At 33.4% G+C, this 20,135-nt stretch overlaps 1 protein-coding gene across 3 annotated transcripts; it reads right to left on the reverse strand.

Annotated features, from left to right (window-relative positions):
• Window positions 1–225: 225 nt before the first annotated feature.
• Window positions 226–15,433, reverse strand: LOC132545892 (sperm flagellar protein 1-like). 3 transcript variants are annotated; one of them, XM_060209564.1, is made up of 7 exons: window positions 15,090–15,433; window positions 13,160–13,271; window positions 9,540–9,751; window positions 9,110–9,155; window positions 8,539–8,589; window positions 6,102–6,228; window positions 226–1,997 (listed from the first exon to the last, which is right to left on the reverse strand). In XM_060209564.1, exons 1-7 carry the CDS (start codon window positions 15,202–15,204, stop codon window positions 1,878–1,880), a joined length of 783 nt encoding a protein of 260 aa, XP_060065547.1. In that variant the 5' UTR covers window positions 15,205–15,433; the 3' UTR covers window positions 226–1,877. The 3 variants fall into 3 exon arrangements, with proteins under 3 accessions (XP_060065547.1, XP_060065549.1, XP_060065548.1); XM_060209565.1 differs by having other exon boundaries at window positions 1,910–2,484; XM_060209566.1 differs by lacking the exon at window positions 8,539–8,589.
• Between the last annotated feature and the right edge of the window lie 4,702 nt (window positions 15,434–20,135).

Here is a 20,135-nt window from a genome sequence, read left to right on the forward strand (position 1 = left end):
TGTTATCAATGCTTGTAGGTATGTCTAGAGGTTTCGTTATTGCTAACTTTGTTCTCGTTTGAGAATTTGACATTACTATGATTTCAAAGATCCACTCGAAAGGTGTTATGATAACATGTCGTTTTCTTCTCGTTTTTCTAAATCGATAAAACCATGGAAAATGAATAAAAAAATTACTGAAGGTCTGTACAAATATATGTAACACAGAACAACAGAACAGCAAGACATAAATAATGTTTTATTGTTGACATCAAAATAAACTTTACAAACATCTGTATACAACATATCGAAACCATCCACTCATAATTAAATCACAATAACATGTTGCGGGAGTGCACCTATACACTACATAACACAGTTGAAATACATCCTGATCTTTTGATAAAAAGCTCTACATGTTTAATTCAAAATCATTTCGAATAATGAATTTTCAAGTGTATGCAAACTACCAGTATGTAATGTATTTCTTAAGATTTGACTGTGATGAATCTGATGACCATAACGTTTACAGAAATCCTTGGATAAATTAACAAAAAAGTGATATTGTATCATATATTTCATATCTTACTGAAATTATGGGTTGGAAACAGTTATTTGTATACAATTTATTAATGGTAAAATCCTGGCAATAATTAACACAAATATGGTGTACAAACATTTATACAGCATATGGTGAAATTTTCCTACATAAGTAACTGAACAGGGTCTGTGACTAGAGAATCCGTCTACAGACACTCCACTTGAAAATGAAATCAGTTAAGTGAGCTGATCTTTTTCTTATAGTTTTCTTTTTCCAATAACCCCATGTTTGCATTGTTTTATGCGTAGTTTCAAAAAACAATTTCTTTTAAGGATCAATTGGTGACATTTTTTGGGAATTTAGACTTGCTAGAATCAGCCTTGGTTAATCAGGTAGAAAACAATTCCTTTTCATCCTTTGAAAGTCAATATAAAAAATTTGCTTTAAATCTAAACAACGATCAAACAATGATTTCAAACCATATTTCGAAAACTGAAAATCAGCTGATGAAAACTACAAAATACGGGGTAATTCCAAGATTTCTAAAAAAAAATTATTTCCTGCTTTGGCATTTCTGTATATAAACAAATATCAATCCATATTTGTAACATAAACATTAAATTGTCTTTTACATGACTTAACATCTGGGGACTCGTGTACATGAGCACATGGACATGTATACATTCAATAATCTTTAAAACAAAATTTGGAATGTCAAATTAATTAAAATTAATTAAGATGTACATGTCACCCAATTTACATGAAAACCAATTCAATCTCGACAAGGTAGTGAAACAAGTGTAAGCCATAAAATGTCAAACATTCATAGGTAGGTCAGCTAAACCTACGGGACGACTTCTGTTGTAGGGACGGGAAACAAACAAAGTTTGAAGTACCTAGCTAGTATCCTGATTAAATAATAATACAACTGTATATAGATTCCTAATCAGGGACATTTTAAACTGCCATCTGTACAGCAGTCTATCACTATTCTGTGTCAGCAAATTTAAGGGACTTGGGTACACAAAAATCAAAATGAACAATTTTTGTCACTAATGGTAAAAAAAACTTAACCAATGACCTTAAATATGTGTTATGATTTCATATTTCAAACTATTACACATGTCCGATTAAATGCATAACTCATGCGTATCTACTTGTTTTATTCATTGTTAAACTCATCGCTTACTATCACTGCTGAAGACTTGAGAGTAAAGTCTGTAACAGTCATCAAGTCCTTGGTAAAGCTAAGCCATGTGTTTACAGATACGTAGTCTTTCTGTGAAGTTTATTGTTATAATGCGTTGAAATCCCCTATCAGGTGACACGATACCAATAAAACGAATGGCAAAACATCTCATCGTTTGAAATCGCTCCGGCCACACTGCAAATTTTCAATTCCCTTCTTCATTTCTTTTATCCGCTCATCTTTTAGGTAGGCCAAGTTTTCTAGATGTCGCACTTTGGTCTGAAGATTCTATACAGATAATAGACGAAAAATCCATCGTATGAAAATCATCGACAAGTACCATAGTGTTGATCAACAGTTGCATATCAGTAACAAGCACAAGCTGCTGCCGAACTGATTTGGGTATTTTCTAAATTGTTACTACAGTTTACAACAAATTAGTAAAGAAGAATTGGACGGGAAAGAAAGCGGGACCTCCTTAGTCCCTGGTGTACAGTTGTCTGCCTCATTGTAATGTCTTTGATCTGCTCAGCAATCAGAAGAATACCACTTTTCCATTTTAAGATTTATATTCATTACACTTTACCCTAGAGAACACTCAAGATGAAGGAAATATGAGGTGTGATAGGAAGCTCTGGTGGTAATTCCATTGAACATGCAATCATTTTATTCCGCCGGTTGGTCTTAGCATTTCTAGTTGTGCTCCAAGTTCTGTTATATGCGTGTCCTTTAGATCCAACAAATGTTCGAGTTGTCTTCTTTTAGCGTCCAACATCTATACAAAAGGCCAATGGGTCTTAACGATCATCTGACGAAAAGCAATCCAAACTCTAACAATAGTGAGTCTGCCGTTAAAACAGTGGGCTTTATTCATTTGAATAAACTTGGTAGCCCTTCCTCCCAGCATCCTACAGGCCCAATATCAGCACTCTAATCATTTTGGTTATTGAGAAGTCACTTGCATATTTTAACATATTTAACCCCTGTGACCTTGAAAGTGGGTCAAGGTCATTCATTTGAACAAATCAGTAGCATGTCATGCCAGCATCTTACAGGTCCATTATCAGCACTCTTGGACTTTTGATTATTGAGAAGAAGTCGTTTGTATATTTTAATATATTTGACTCATGTGACCTTGAAAGTGGGTCAAGGTCATTCACTTGAACAAACTTGGTAGCCCTTTATCCCAGCATGCTACAGACCCAATATCAGCATTCTGAGCCTTTTGGTTGTTGAGAAGAAGTTGTTTAAAAATTTTAACATATTTGACCCCTGTGACATTGAAAGTGGGTCAAGGTCATTCATTTGAACAAACTTGGTAGCCCTTCATCCCAGCATCCTACAGACCCAATATCAGCACTCATGGATTTTTGCTTATTGAGGAGAAGTCGTTTGTATATTTTAACATATTTGACCCCTGTGACCTTAAAAGTGGGTCTAGGTCATTCATTTGAACAAACTTTATAGGGCTCCATTCTAGCATGCTATGGGCCAAGTATTAGCCCCCTAGGCCTTCTACTATTTGAGAAGAAGTTTTTTTAATGAAAAGTTTACAGACGATGCACGGCGCCCGACGACGGACAAAGCATGATGGCTATAAAAATAGAAGTTAATCAACGCAATGAAATGTGATGACTACATAAGATGCAAGCAGTGCCACATGTAGTGTCTCTACAGACACTTATTTGAAATTCCTAGTATTTGGGTTGCCCAATGTCAACCGATGAATATTCAAAAAGTCAAAACGTGATGTTAGCTTTTGACTGCCTTTAAAACTTCTAACTTCACAAAACTCTCTAAATCTTTGTTGTTCATCTATAACAAAAGTGTTTTTCTATGTATCATTTCGCCATGATCTGTTGGACTGTAAATTTACGTTTTTGCTTTTGTCTCCTAAATGTTTTGGCCACGTTTCTACTTTGTAATTTCATTGCAATAAACCATAGCATGTAAATAATTTGAAACCGTACAGCTGATTCTATCTTACCAAAATTATAAAATTGATTTGGCACAGAAGATTCTATCTAATCAAAATTATAGAACTGATCTGGTACAGAAGATTCTATCTAATCAAAATTATAGAACTGATCTGGTATGGAAAATTTTATCTAATCAAAATTATAGAACTGATCTGGTATGGCTGATTCTATCTCATCAAAATTATAAAGTTGATATGATACAGCTGATTTTGTTTAATCAAAATTATAAAATGGATGCTTTCATCCAGTAAAACAGACAAAGATAAGTTCCTTTCAATATACATGTACTTTTTCAGAAGTCTCTGGGTAAATTTCTTTTATCCATATTTTCTTGATGAATTTACAGAAAATTGTCTTATAATATTTTTCCCTGTATATACAAAATGTAACATATTTACTAACTGCTTCCCACACCAAGTGTTTACTAATGCTATAATATATTGTTTACACGGTTTTTGTATTGTTTTATATTTGTATTAACATCCTCAACACAACCAGGGTCATATGAGGATGGCACTGGATAAATGATACATTTATTATTAGAATGACCTCAACACTAGGTCATCTTTCATTTGGACATTCTTGGCTCCCACACATCAAGTTACAATTTGTATAAGCCAAGTATCTTAAGGAGAAGACTGTACAAATGACACTTCAGTGAATAGTACCTTTGAGTGCAAATTTAGATTTAGATCTGAGATCATACAGCTGTTTTGTCCTTCTAGGACTTGTCAGTAGTGGTAAAGATTAAATCATGAAAATTGTCAGACAAAAACAAAAATGATAGAAAGAAATGTCTAAAACCAGATAGGGAGGTGTGTTAACTTCAAAATTTCATCATCTTTAACATTGTATAATACCAAAAGAGAAGTTTAAAAGTGGTTGACAACATGGCCTAGATGCTGCATGAGCTAATAATGACACTATAAGCAAGGCGAATTTGAAACATGTCAAAGCAAGTTCCTGTTGTTGATTGCAAAATTCAGCAAATTTGTGACGTATGCAATTAATTTAGATATCAATACAATAACAACAATCAGAAAAAGAGAAAAAAAAACAATCTGACAAACAAGCATTCAAAAAACTGGAAACATAGATGTGTCACTTGGGTACAAATAAGCTACTATCACGATTATTGTTTGGGTAGGAGTTTCCAGATAGTTGGTGTGTGGGAAACCCTTGCATTTATTATGATATTTTACCACTTTAGATTGAACTTACAACAGGGAATGTTTCACATTCAATTTTGTTTACAACCAATGCAATTAAGAATTGACAATAAAAATCAGTCTAGGGTACATTTCTATTAATATTTAAATGCTGTGTTCATTGATAGCTGTATCAAACACAAGTCCCTGGAGTAATATATGTATCACATCAATAGAATCGTGGTTTAATCGTATAACTTGTACCAAGATACAACAGCATTAGTTAATAGTTAATAGTACAGTCCAAGCATTATCAACATTCACTGTGTGAAAGGTGCCTATGGGACAAATTAGCACAATTACTACATTACTAATAACATAGTCAGTCATGACAGAGATTCATGTCAAGTATGCAAAGTCATGCAGTGTGAGACACAACAACATCAGAGAAATTCATTAAAGGCACTCCCCTGTAATAGTAGGGACCAGCTCTTCCAATGTCCTATATCAAAGTTATATTCATATTTAAGTGACTTATTAATATACTGTATATAATTTTTGTGAGTTTCTACAGAATGAAATACCTCTTTAATGCACCGATAACTGAACAATCCTTAATAAATCTAGATAGAACCAATGAACTAACAATTAACAATGTGATGCATGTAGGCCTGAAACATCAAGGATTAATCAGGAATAAGTTATATGAAGATACAATTAAAGAATTATATCCAATGGAACATTTCTTGGCTAACATATAAAACAAGAGAATTTCAAACCTTCAAAACTCTGACTACCATGTTTAATAACAAAGGTTGAAGTCCACCTGGATATTATTCAGTTAAAATATCTCTTCAATGGCAGAGCCTCAATCAACCATACCTATTCATAAAGTCACTGCACTCCTCAGTGTTATTTACACCAAAGTTGGTTGATACAATGAAGTGTTTCAGATTTTCAGATTATTTCCCATTTCATGGCCCTCCCCTTAGCCTTAGGTTTAATACTCTATTTATGAAATTATTTCCTTCCAAGGGATGTTCCAGACCAAATCTGATTGCAATCCTCTTAAATATGTAGGAAGAGAAGAGTTTAATGCAGAACTTAAAGTGATTTACCATTAATTCTGTACAGGCCGAACATGTCATCCTTTGGGTAACCTTCAGTAAGGGTGTTGAATAACCTGGTAGATAACTGGTCCTTACATTACAATTCCACATCATACCCTAATACCTACTAGCCATCATCATCCTGAGACTACCTACCGCAATTCTCTCCTCCTTGGCAAGGCATTCCTGTTCTTTCATCTCGTACATATAAGACAACTCATTGTCTTTTTTCGATCTACCTTGTTGACGTCGTGGTGCTGTTTCTGTCATGATGGGATCTTTACTATAATAACAAGGTCAACAATTTATACATTAACTCATGGTCATTATAAAACATTTAGATCTAATGATGCGATGCTATATTGGGTTGTCTGTTTTGCCTTATATGGCCATTAAGGTGAAAAATAATGAAAGTTGGCTAATATTTGGTGTTAAAACATACATATGATAAGCTTTAACCACAAATTTAATACCAGGAAAAAAATTGCCTGCTACTTTTCATATATATGTGACTGTAATGTGATTTTGACTTCTAAAAGTTGCATGCATCTTTGTTATGTGCTGTACAACACCAATTAAATATCAAATCATACATATTTAACAAATAAGATGTATGAATTTGTGTTTTTTTAAAGTCAATACATTTTAGATATGGAAAATCATTATTTATTAATCTGAGATGTTTTCTGTCAAAAGATCAACCTGTAAGGATAACATACAAAGAATTAAAGTAAAACTCATAATAAATTACAGGAATCTGTTAGTTCATGTTATGTTGACATATTTACACTTTGTACATATTTATAAAAGACAATTGAAAAATAAATTACAAAAGAAAAAGTACACCTTAGATCATGCTGGCATCCTTTTGTAATACAGTGCAATACAAAGTAAACAGACAAACAGACATTGTAGCAGTGGTGACAGAGCTGCAGTGTATACATACAGTAAACAGCTTAGTAAGAAACACATGCATTTTCCTGGATTAAATAAAGAAATAAAAAAGAATCCTAATCAAAATCACAGATGAATTTACAATGTGTGTATCAAAGTTTCCAGATGCCAGAGGGGGTACAGTGGAATTTCCACAAATTAACCATGCATTCATTTGAAATGTAACACAGAATATTTACATGGTTACTGGTTTGTTTTTGCACTCTGATAGTGACTCTTCAAACTTTTTTGACATGGGGCAGGAAAATTATGTTCACAATAAAAACACTCTGTATTAATGTTTCTGACATGTACATCTTACAAATGTGTTTATGTGATATTGTGGGGGTACTCAATCAGTTATTGTTGTTACTGTCCTTGATGTTAGTTAGTTAATTCATTTTTACCATTTACCATGTAGAGGCAACATACAGCAGTGTATTTCAAAAGTGTTCAGATGTAAACAGACTTTTCATTTAAAAACTCAGTTTTAACAGTGAAAAGAAAATTTCAAATACAGCTATGGTTTTTACTTGATACAAACTCTCTACTGTATTGAAGTACTAAAATACATTTGTACCCTATTACATCATGACATTAAATTTAACTTTCATTTTTAAAACTAAGTGGAAATGTTGCGAAATGTGCCTTGCACAAACAAATCTCCCTAAATATTAGTCTCAGAAAAATATGGTATACGTGTATGTTAATGCTATAAAACCTATATTTCATTTATGCATTAAGTCTAACCTCCACCTTCTATATTTTGATAATGCTGTCCCACACTCCTAGATATTTCAACAATTATGTTTTCTTGTTTTTTGCCCCGAGATATTCAGTTTCGTTTTTTGTGAACTATTATAATTTGTGAACCTAGATATGTCAAATTCAACAGTACTTTCCATTTCCCCTTTCTATTAAACTTCCAAAATCAAGACAGTTTGGCAAAGGCAATAATTTTTAGCCTGATCAGATCCCTGATGTTAACATTCTATCTAGTTGGTTTAGAAATTGATGTTATATCATATATTTTCCCCTCATTTTGGGAGTCAAATTACTCCTTAGGTGTTTAAATTTGCTATGTAATTTGCTTGCATATCAAATTATTTTCATATTCAGAATTTTTTAACCTAGTATACAATAAAATGTAAAATTTTTCATTTTAAGTTCATGTCTTCTATTAATCTACTCAAATATGAACTGTTTTAACGTCACGGACAAAGCATAATTGACTCTTACAGATCAGGATTTATTAGTATTAGTCACAAGTAAAAATTACCAATTATTCAAAAGACAATGTGTTAACAGTTGCTGGACAGTGTCTTTATAGACTTTATTTCATTTGTCAGCTAGGATTTATGTTTAAAAAACTTTGTAGATAAGAAATTCCCCACAATGATCATATCAACACCAAATAAAAAGTATAAAATGTAAAGAAATCAGTCTGTTAAGGAAAAAAGTCATAAGTGCAGGAATGATTAATAACTTTCTGTTAAATATAAAGGAACAAACACTGGTTAGAGAAAAGCTTGTATATACATATATTTGTGTGGTATGTTTTGCCCAGAGTGTTCAGGGATACACAGAACAGAGAGGTCTCAATGTCAACAACAACAATATACAACAACAAGGACAGAAACGGTAAGGGACATTAATCTACCTTCCAAGATTCTTGTGAGTAATTCGTTCAAATGGTGGTGGAGGCAATTCCCTGAAATCGGTTTTAACAATAAAATAAATTCATCTTATGGTTTAAGCTAGAATATTCAAAGACTGAAAAAACACTTTAGACACATAGGACTAATCACCATAGTCATCATAACTGAAGGCACAGAAATTAATTCTGGTTGAGATCAAAACTACTTCAGGTTGTAAACTAGCAAGTTAAATGACTCTGGTCCCAGCTTCTAAAATCCCTGGAAGATGGAAATCATTAAAAATCACAACCATGGAACATGTTTGGATATGGAGGATGTCATAAGATGTTTTTCAGAAACTTGTAGAAGGACCGTTAGATTAAAATAAGCCAAAAATCAAGATGCATTCATATCTATGTGAAATGTTTGATATAAGAATTACATGATAACTAATTTTCTAAGACCATAATTATTTTGATAGTATTGCTTAAATAAAAAAATAAAATTGTACAATGAAATTTTATCTATTAATAGTTTATCAACAACAAAAGCATGCTTGTTTTCTCAGTGAGAGTAGAGTGTATTGATACTTACTGTGGTGCTTTAAGTGGTAGGTTCTTTCCTTTGGTGCCTTTCCTTCCTAAACACAACATAAACACAAACGTATCCATAGAGAATAAATAGAGTATCTTAACAGTACTTTTCTCCATTTCAATTTTTATACGCTGAAAAATTTACGATCGAACAAGTTGTGTATCAAAATGTAAAAAGATTACTAAACAATAATAAAGATAATAACCATTTTCTCACTAGTCTGGGTGGAATATCATTATGGTAATATTTGGTGAATACTCATTTTTTATGTATTTGGAGTTTGTCTATGTGTATCACTTCAATGAACAGATATATCAAACCTTTAATTCAGGAACACATTTCCACACAGTAAAAACTTGCAACTTTAAACAGCTACAGCTAGAATAGTGCAACTGAGCATTGTGTCTGTAGCATACAAAAGATCACACACCTGTATACTGGTCAGCCTCGGGCTGGTCACTCTCCTTGGCCCTTAATAAGGAGAGTGGGGGTGGGGGCTCCATACGCTCCTCTTTTAACTTATTATCAATCCTTGATTTCAGTTCAATCAGCACTTTCTCAATGGTGAATGGTTTTGCCTGAATTAAGTCACTTACCACCTCATCAGCCAACTCAAAATGAAACCGTTTGACTAGAACTTTACTGTAACAATGAAAAAAAATCAAAGAGGCGTTAATTAAACTATGTAGAACTTTTCTGTATCAAGAAAACTGCTTCTAAAAAGAATTTTATTTCTGTTTTAAAGTACCAGGTAAGCTATAAACTTCCCTGTTGTCAGGTTTCTTCCCTAAATGTCACATCTAAAGCCTGTTTAAAACAAGAGGCCAACAGGCCTTAATGGTTACCTGTATAACAATGCTTCTTGTAACATGTCATAGTAATGAGTTTTTTTTTAAATGTAATATATTTTAACTATATTGTACACATAATGCAAATGTAAACTGTGCATAACTGCTGTGTCATGCTAAGGCTTCTAATGAGTTTTCCAATGTAAAATCTTCCATCCAGGAACAATAGAACATCTTTGAAATTTCAGTCAATTTGACCCATTTATGGGCCCACCCATAAGCCCCTGGGGGTCAGTCAAGGTCAATATGTGCATCACAATAAAAAGTTGTTTTAAACTAATAATTATAATTAGGTTTCAAGTATTTCCAATAGAAAATAAACAAATAATGTTAAAAAATGTAGATTTCCTTTATGAACAATTCACAATGTTGGTAAAGCATCTGAAGGCCTTTCCAGCCATGAAGAGTATTTGTTTCAATCATACTTGGAAATTGAAAAGACGATTTTTCAAGTTTCAATCAACTGGATCTATTTTGGCCCTGCTACTCAGGCCCCTGGGGGTTGAGGACCACATAATTTACAATTTTGATGCACATTTAGCCATGGAGGGTTTTCATAAAATTTCATTGAAAAATAAATTGAATTTTCCAGAGGAAGTGGAAAATGTTAAAAGTTTACGACACATGTAGAACAAAAGATCCATACAGTACTTCTCAACAATGGTTCCTACTCAAAATCGAAGAAGTCTGTCTGTCTGTCATTCTGTTTTTTGCTGATCAGTCCAAAAATCAAAAGGATACAACATGGGACTATAAGGAAAATACAAAGCAGATTTGGGAAAGATCCGTCCACTGATCCAGAAATGATAACAAATTTTGTCTGTCCAAAAACCAAGATGGCTACCTGCCTGCCGTCTTGTTTTTTTTTCAATCAGTCCCAAAATCAAATAATACACAACCAGGGACAAGGGCAAATCTACAGTTTGAAAATTTTACAACTTGAACTTTCCAAAATAGGAAAAACAAAAACTGCTAAGGATAGATGGATTGACAAAGGTCTAGATAAAAGATGTCAGGCCATGGTCTAAAGGGGATTTGAACAACCCAACACAATGGTAACTAAGATGCAACTGATTCCATTAAGTGCATGCCTCACATAGATAGTAGGTGCTGACAGACATGTCAGTGTTATACATGTCTACACATATTCCAAATTACAACAAGATGATTCAGCAAAATTACAGTACCCTACAGATATGCTGCTTCACCAAGGTGAACCCATACCCCAAGTATAGCGTTCCAGTGACTATAAAAGTGTAGGAGACAGGGCCCAGAAAAGATAGAAGGATGGAAGCTAGGACAGAAGGACAGACAGACACAAACAAAACCAATGTCTCCTCCACTTCCCAGTGGGGACTAATAAGCAGGTATTGACACTGAACCATACTATTTGTACTTGAAGCAAACACTTAAGTACACAGAGAGCAAGTAATCTATATAAAAAATGAAATGATCAGCTGTTAATGTGATAGGTATATTGTATGTACTAATAACCACCTCTACAAAATTGATATTATTAATAAATCATCAATCATCACAAAAAAGGATGTCCTGTTCTTCGATTTTAACATTGATAAATTACAATTGTCAAATGAGCAAGTTGATGACTGCTAGAAAATCATACAAATTATTGATAATAGTTTCAATAAAGTGGTAAGGGCGAGATTAATTAGCAGTGAAATGTTCTAATGAAAAAATACATACCATGCATCATTAATGGAGAAACAATTTCAGTTCGTTTGCCTTATATATCTAGGGAAATGACATAGAGGCTATCTATTTCATGTTTCCAGTGGTGATAGTATACTTGTACATCAATGCAAACAAACACTTTAAATTGTTCTTATCTAATGTATTTCCAATACATGAGATTTTTGATTCTCTACACCAGATTCAAGATTTTCAATTTCAAAGTACAATTTTTATATATGTTACACATTTCAATTATTAACTAAAATGTTCAATATTCATTCCTTATACACTGGACTAGGAGTATTAATGGAACTCTATAATATGGGGATTGCTAAAAGGGTTCCTGGTACAGTACAAGGGTAATATGGTGTAGTGGTAGCAATTATATATTGATAAAATTATACTTATTGTCCTCTACATGGTCTGGAGGGTACATATGTCAAGATGTTGTTATGTAAACTATCGATTAGCTTTGCACTAGATTCAGTGCATTTATCTGAAATTTTTTAACAATATGTATCAAATTGTTACACATACTTTTAGCAAAAACATAAAAAAAATAATCAAAATGTAAATTATTGCTAATTTAAGCTTCATCAGAAATCTGACAACAAAGTGGTTGGAAGCTGTTGTATTCACTTCAATTGTTCATGCCAATATTTACAGTTATTTATGCCAATATGAAATCATGTGTCAAGAGAGAGGACACTTATAGTATATTGATGTTTTGAGTTTCTGTTGGAATGTCCCCTCCGTTGAATAGCATTTTCAGATTTGAACCTATATTTTGATGTCTATTGTAGAGATAAGATGTGAAATACACTTAAATGTTTTCAAATCATTGTTCAAGTACAGATATCATTGTGGTATGTGTAGCATAGTAACTAGAGAAGAACACATTTTTGCCTGACATCCTATATATCTACAGTATGTACCCACTTCAAATTTCAATATTACATAAATCTGGAAACTTGAATATTACATAAATCTGGAAACTTGAATATTACATAAATCTGGAAGCTTGAATATTACATAAATCTGGAAACTTGAATATTACATAAATCTGGAAGCTTGAATATTACATAAATCTGGAAACTTGAATATTACATAAATCTGGAAACTTGAATATTACATAAATCTGCAAACTTGAATATTACATAAATCTGGAAATATATTACATAAATCTGGAAGCTTGAATATTACATAAATCTGGAAGCTTGAATATTACATAAATCTGGAAGCTTGAATATTACATAAATCTGGAAATATTTTTGTAAGTAGAATATGTGATGATTTTCAACGGGTCTTTTAAGATTTGAACTGCAGAATATTGCACAATCACTCATGGGATTTTGAATTGAAACTCCATGGAATGTTGGTACAATACATTGTATACACTGGAAGAGTACAACATGCCTTCTCACTGCCATCTTAATTGATCCAAGATATTTCTACTGCTTTTTAAAGAAAATATTAAATCCAATGAATTAAGAACAGGTTTTATACTTACTTATTGAGTAATGACCAGTTTGCTTTTTTGTTCATTGAAGAATTTGCGTCGTTATAATTATGTAGTTCCACAAATTTTGGAAAGAAGTATTTTATCATTTCTGCAACCAAAACTGCAAAACAAAATCAGAAAAGAGGAATGTGAGTCACAAAATCTAGGAAATATGTTGGTATCTTATAGAAGGTTAAACTAATAAGTATCAAAGAATGTTAATTTGATATGTATGATCTTTGGAAAAAACTATGTGTATCTCAAATGAATAATTTTATGAATACATGTATGTGTACAGTGCGTAAGCACGTAAATCACACTGGTGCGAGAATTAGAGCAATTTTTTTAATGATTTTTTTTTGGCTTTATAGAAAAAAACAGCAATTATAAACCTCTGAACAAACATTTTATCCTTGTTGGTTTTAAGTACTTGCATTTTAGTGCTAAACATCTGAGTCAAGAGACAAAATGATACCTTTGGTATGTACTGTACTGTGTATATACTGGCATACACTAAACTATCATAAACTAGAATTATAGATATGTAACACATGAATTCCTCCAATCCTATATATCTAAGTATAATAATTGATGAATTTGCAAGTTGTCAAATATGACCTTTGAACCTTTTACTTTGACAGATGACTACCTTATTATGAATGGATGTAAAGTTGATGTTATGATACTGTAGCAGAGGTCATTATATATAAATGCCTCTGTAAGGATTTGGACCTGGGACCAGGGCCTTGACTTACTAGTCTTATGCTCAATCAAGTGAGCTAAAGAGAAGTTCTCTCTAGCCAATCAGTATATTGCAGCTAGTATTTGAACATGGTTACATACACAGGGCATGGCTAAGAAACAGAGGGCATGGCTAGGCATTATTCCAGAGTCCCTATATGGGTGCCAGTATTATTAAGGCAATTATTTATATCAATGCCTCAGCTAGGATTTAAACCCAAGACCACTGATTTACTTACTCTCAAATGATTGAGATTAAGAGATCAAGTTCTCTCTAACTGAGTGCTATATTGAAGCTAGTATTTAACCATGGTTACAATAATATAGCATATCTATATGAACCATATCAGATGAGAGGTTGTCAAGATATGACATTGATTCAGAGCAGGATATGCAATGGCAGACATGGTAACAAAATAGAAAGACAAAAAAAAAAGAAAAGAGTTCAGTTTCCTTTCCACTTTTGGCAGCACATTTGACTGTGGTCATTGTGATCGTGGCTGTGTCACCTAATTTAGGTAGCAGTACACAGTTTCTCGGTGTGGCCATGGGTGATTTTTTTGCTCATTAGATTACCCCATTATAAAGGTTTTAATTAAAAATGAAAAAAAAAACATTGGTCCTGTCATGTTAAGAAAGCTTTGTGTTGGAGATTACTATTTGTTCTGTGTTATTACAGGAAGTGAAATTTTCATAGTGTTTACATGTGGTCATGTTTGAAGAATTTAAAGTGCTGAAATGTAAGTACTTTGTTACCACGACAGTGTTGTTGATTGTAAGATAGGTGATTAGAATTAAATTTCTCCTAGAAAGTTGTAGTGTTGGATTGGAATTAGCAGTATTTTTGCATTTTTAGCATTTTTTCAGTAGGTAACCATGACAATCAAATGTCAGAAATCAGAGGAATTTTTTTTTACACAAATTTCATCTCTCTACTGTTAATGTAATTGTTATACAGTTTATAAATATATATACATGTAATGATGTATTTTTCATAACCAATCTGCTATACCTGTATATCTCAAACATGACAAATAATTTCAGGAAAAATGCAAATTAACTGTTTACTGCTACCTTAAGGTAATCAATCTGTAAAACATAAGAAATTAGACATTTGTTCTTGTTATTATGATAATAAATCTTCAAGTAAAGTGTGAGAAAAAACGACAATGGCACGGGCCTGTTGCATGATACATACCACCATCAGAAAAATCTCGAGAGATGTTCCTCTTTGGTTTTGATAAAGGTATTTTATCGATCCAGCTATAAAGAGCCTCCAGTTGATCGTCGTCCAACGAATCTGTCGTACTCATTTTCGGTAATAATCAATGTAGACTACTTTCAAAAGATTCGTAAAAAACAAATAAGATACAATAAATTAACCGAAGAATCACGTGCTGGTCAGAACACCAAATTCTGGTGTCAATATGTCATAATTCAAAAACCAAAACGAACTGTATTGTCAGTAGGACACAAATCAGGTCATTACAGTGATAAATTCAGTTTTGTCAAATACTGATGGCCTTTAAACTTCAAAATTACCTCTTTCAAAAAGAGTACAAATGTCTGCTCTCGAAGAAATCCTACTATTTTGTTGTTCTCAGCAACGAACAATCCCAGAATGCAAATTATATTACTACACTCATGTATTTTGTTTACTTCCGGTAAATATCATCTGAACTGCGTAGAACGTTAATGAAACTATGTGATCTTCAGGGATACATCAATTAAACATGGTCATTAAATTCATTGTTATTCATTTCAATCAGGATCTTGTCAGCCACAGATGTATTCCTATATTGTTATATGTAGTGTCCAATTTCTCTCATTCGGTAGAGCTTTATCCAGGCTTACAAGAATGTTGATGTTTCCGTCATGTTATCAATTATTAAAATATTCAATAAGAGAAAACGGACTATTTTGCCGCGTATTGCAGCAGGTTCGGTAATTTAAACGCCACTATGTGCTGAAAATTGTCATTTACTAGTATATATCGATAATGATCCAATTTACTTCATTCGAAATAAACAACATTAGACTGACAAGTATACGTGTAGCAGTTACTTCCCTTGTACTGTAGGCTCCATGCCGTTGTATTGGGCTATTACTGCAGTGATTTGTGATATTGAATCATTAGGAGTTCGAACTTTTGGAACTTCCATTAAAGTATTCCATATTTTTAAAGTGGAAGGCAAACAGGATTTGTTTCTAACAGATAGAGTCAGGATTATATTTATACATATGTAATTATCATTATTTGTTAGAAGATGTCGAATTGTCACCTTGTATTAGGGGATAATAGACCTACCGTGTATGTAAAGTATTGTAATATGGAGCCTGGTGACTGTTTATTTTGAGCAATAATCGTAAATTTTGTTTCGTTCCCGTATTCGAAAGTAATACATGTCCAGTTTCTGCGTTAGTTGATTTATTAATGGCTTACTGAATACGACAATAAATTAGTAACTTTCGAGCTGCTTCACGTTGTGACTTCTCAAACTTTTCAGAACCGACTTAAGTACCGGAAGCCGAAGCCTCACAATCATGCTGTAAATATTTTCTTGTAGGAGCATTGGAATTTTGCCCAAGCGCCAAATTAAATAAAAGTGGGCGATATTTGTAGCATCTTGAGTGACTACCCATGAAATAAGATTTTGAATAAGTAGATTATGCTGCAAGTTTCCACGTCAAACGTTTTGTTTCAACAGTTTCTCAGATAAGAAAAGTTCTGTTGAAAGAAAAAAATCCTTTTTTCAGTGCACCAAATATTTTTATCATATTATTTGGCCCATTATCTGAAGTGTATACAGTGAAAAATTCAAAATCAAATGGGAACCGATAAAGTTGGCTATTAAAGGCTTGAGCAAAGCTACTATATTTCAAGAAATTGCATGGTTAGAAGATGATAGTTTCGTTTTAAAGGCATATAAACGATCCTTTTAATATAATTTCTTTACAACTTTTTCTCAAAGCTAATTTTTGGTTATGAATATTGAATAAATAAGTGAAGTGGACATTACCATGTCTGGAGAAAGTGCCAATAACTGATGATCAAAAGAGAATATCTATAACCTGGTTATGTAATTACTTCTTACATTGCGTGGGTATATTTATTCATTCTTATCAGATAGTTTCAATGTATAGACTTCAAAAAATGTTATTTTTGAATGTGCAAGTAATATCATAAATAGAATCGAAGCAACATGAGTACACACACATACTAGATGTTCTCTTGCCTGCAGGACAGATACAATAATATTTCACTTGATCGTCAGGATCATTCACGTCAACTGGATCCAAACATTATATCTGGTTTGAGACTTGTGTTCAGAACAAGATCATACACATGCTTGCACACCCAGACTTCATAGTCACCACATTCTGTTTGGTGCTCAGAAATGTAACCAGGCGACAGCTTGATCTGATATGTGCCGCATGCAATCGTCTCCAGGTATTCCAAGTTCATCTGAGGATGTTTCCAACTTCTTCCGTTCTGATTTTGCTCTGCGCGACATTAATAGATCGTCCTCAACCCTCATTGCAAGGAGATTGTCTTCTTTCACACGTACAAGCCAGCGTTGTGCCATCTTGATGTTTCGCCGTTAGGCTAATATACTGGTCCTCTGCAAGCATGTTGTAACAATGCGGACCAGCTTATCAGTATCTTGGATGAAGTAATATTATGGTAGTTAGTCACTGAAAAACACAAACCTCTTTAAACGGCCGTAGTACGATTCAACCACCCATCTGGTGTTTGTGCACAAACGATATTTGTTTGCTTGAACTGTGGCAGTTTGTGATTTGACAGCTGGCAAGAATGACGGTATATTTGTCACTATACCCTGTCTGCAAGGACATCTAAAATGTCCCTAAATCCTCTGTCTATTATGACATCGTCACTGTCTTGCAACTAACCATAAAGAACATCAAAATGCCCAATAATGTGCAAGGGCTTCTTCACGTGAGATATGGGAAGTGATAAGAAATTTGGGCACAGTTATTGTGTTAAAAATATCTACAACTTTGTGAAAAATCTTAAGAGTGAGGTTCGGGACAGATTTGTTAAGACAGCCATTTCATTCCACGATAAGTTAGTTTTAATTTTCCAAATTTTGCTCTAAAGTAGAGGAATATATCTGGCAAACATAAACTCTGGCCAAAAGCTGAAAGAAGTGCAGATTCACACATGCCACACATCATCCTGAACGGTTTCAATGACCAGTCAGTCCATGCATAACAGTTTGAATCAGACAGGCGCCTAAACTGCAATTTGGTGAATTGCCTTGAGTCGATCCATACCTCGTGAATGAGTTCAAGGAGATCATTTATGACTTATGATAATAGTTTTTCTCGTGTTAGACTGCGGTTGACCAAAGATACTATAGTATCGGGATGTTAGAAACGTCCAATGAGATGTTGTGGACAAACACGGGCATCAAGAGAGCACCATAGCCGACGTTTGATGACAAGACTGTGGCTTGCAGAGTTGGGGATATTAACACAGTTGCCATTATAACTAAGACTTATAAGACACCTAGTAGAAAGACACACATTTCATTGTATATATCAGTACTCCAGTAGGGTGCCACACATTTCATTGTATATATCAGTACTCCAGTAGGATTCCACACATTTCATTGTATATATCAGTACTCCAGTAGGATTCCACACATTTCATTGTATATATCAGTACTCCAGTAGGATGCCACCCATTTCATTGTATATATCAGTACTCCAGTAGGGTGCCAGACATTTCATTGCATATTTTAGTACCCTAGTAGGATGCCACCCATTTCATTGTATATATCAGTACTCCAGTAGGGAGTCACACATTTCATTGTATATATCAGTACTCCAGTAGGATGCCACACATTTCCTTGTATATTTTAGTTCCCTAGTAGGATGCCACACATTTCATTGTATATATCAGTACTCCAGAAGGGTACCACACATTTCATTGTATATTTTAGTACTCCAGTAGGATGCCACACATTTCATTGTATATTTTAGTACCCTAGTAGGATGCCACACATTTCATTGTATATATCAGTACTCCAGTAGGGTGCCAGACATTTCATTGCATATTTTAGTACCCAGACATTTCATTGCATATTTTAGTACCCTAGTAGGATGCCACACATTTCATTGTATATATCAGTACTCCAGTAGGTTGCCACACATTTCATTGTATATCTTAGTGCCCTAGTAGGATGCCACACATTTCATTGTATATATCGGTACTCCAATAGAGTGCCACACATTTCATTGTATATATCACTTCTCCAATAGAGTGCCACACATTTCATAATCTAACCCCAAAAATCGAAAAGAAGTCGTGGCGTATTTTATTTAATAAAAGGCTTAAACATGTATGTTTATATTATGATCTACAGGTGTATATTCTGGATCGGCTAATTTTTTAGGTTGGCTTGTTTTCCAGTTTTTAGGGTAAATCTGTACCCAAGTAGAATGCCAATAATATCACTGTACGTATGTATATATCTCTATCCCAGTAAAGTGCCAATAATTTCATTGTATATATCTATTATCGAGTAAGGTGTTATTCATACTACTGTAATTACCCCAATCGAGAGCCACTCATTTCATTATACTTTTATATACTGTATCTACCCCAATAAATTATCACTTATTTCATTGTATACGTCGCACCGCAGCATAGTACAGCTCACTCCATTGTGTCCATAAACAGGTACCATTTTACCCTGCATACATTCAAATGTATATATAAGTACCATAGTAAGGTTCTATTAAATGTTTGGTTCAGTATCCCTCATTCCATGTTATGTTTTGGTTCTCCAGAAGGGGAAATAACTTGTACATCACTGACGATTGAGAAACAATGTATATGACCGTAAAATGACAAATCATTAACTAAATATTTATTTAACAAGTTTAATTGAGAAAAACGCTTTACAGCAAGGTATCGAAGAGTCTGAATACAGTAGCAATGCATACATTATAATGAAGACACACTATTTACATGACGTAATAGTTTTGTTAGTAGTAATCACCACCAAATGTTATTAGTACAATGTATAATGCTGTTTCTGGGTAACGGCTTTATAAAACGACGACTTCTATCTCTCCAGTCTACACAATGAGAAGATTCGTTAGGGCAATGAAGTCCTATTTCTAAGTCGGGAGGACACTGATATTGTAATAATGTATCCTGACGTATATTAACATGATTATTGTAGAACAAAATATAAACTAAAAATTATTT

Source organism: Ylistrum balloti, unplaced genomic scaffold, assembly GCF_031769215.1.
Source record: "Ylistrum balloti isolate Yb309-2 unplaced genomic scaffold, AGI_CSIRO_Ybal_v1 Utg369862, whole genome shotgun sequence".
Classification (NCBI taxonomy): domain Eukaryota; kingdom Metazoa; phylum Mollusca; class Bivalvia; order Pectinida; family Pectinidae; genus Ylistrum; species Ylistrum balloti.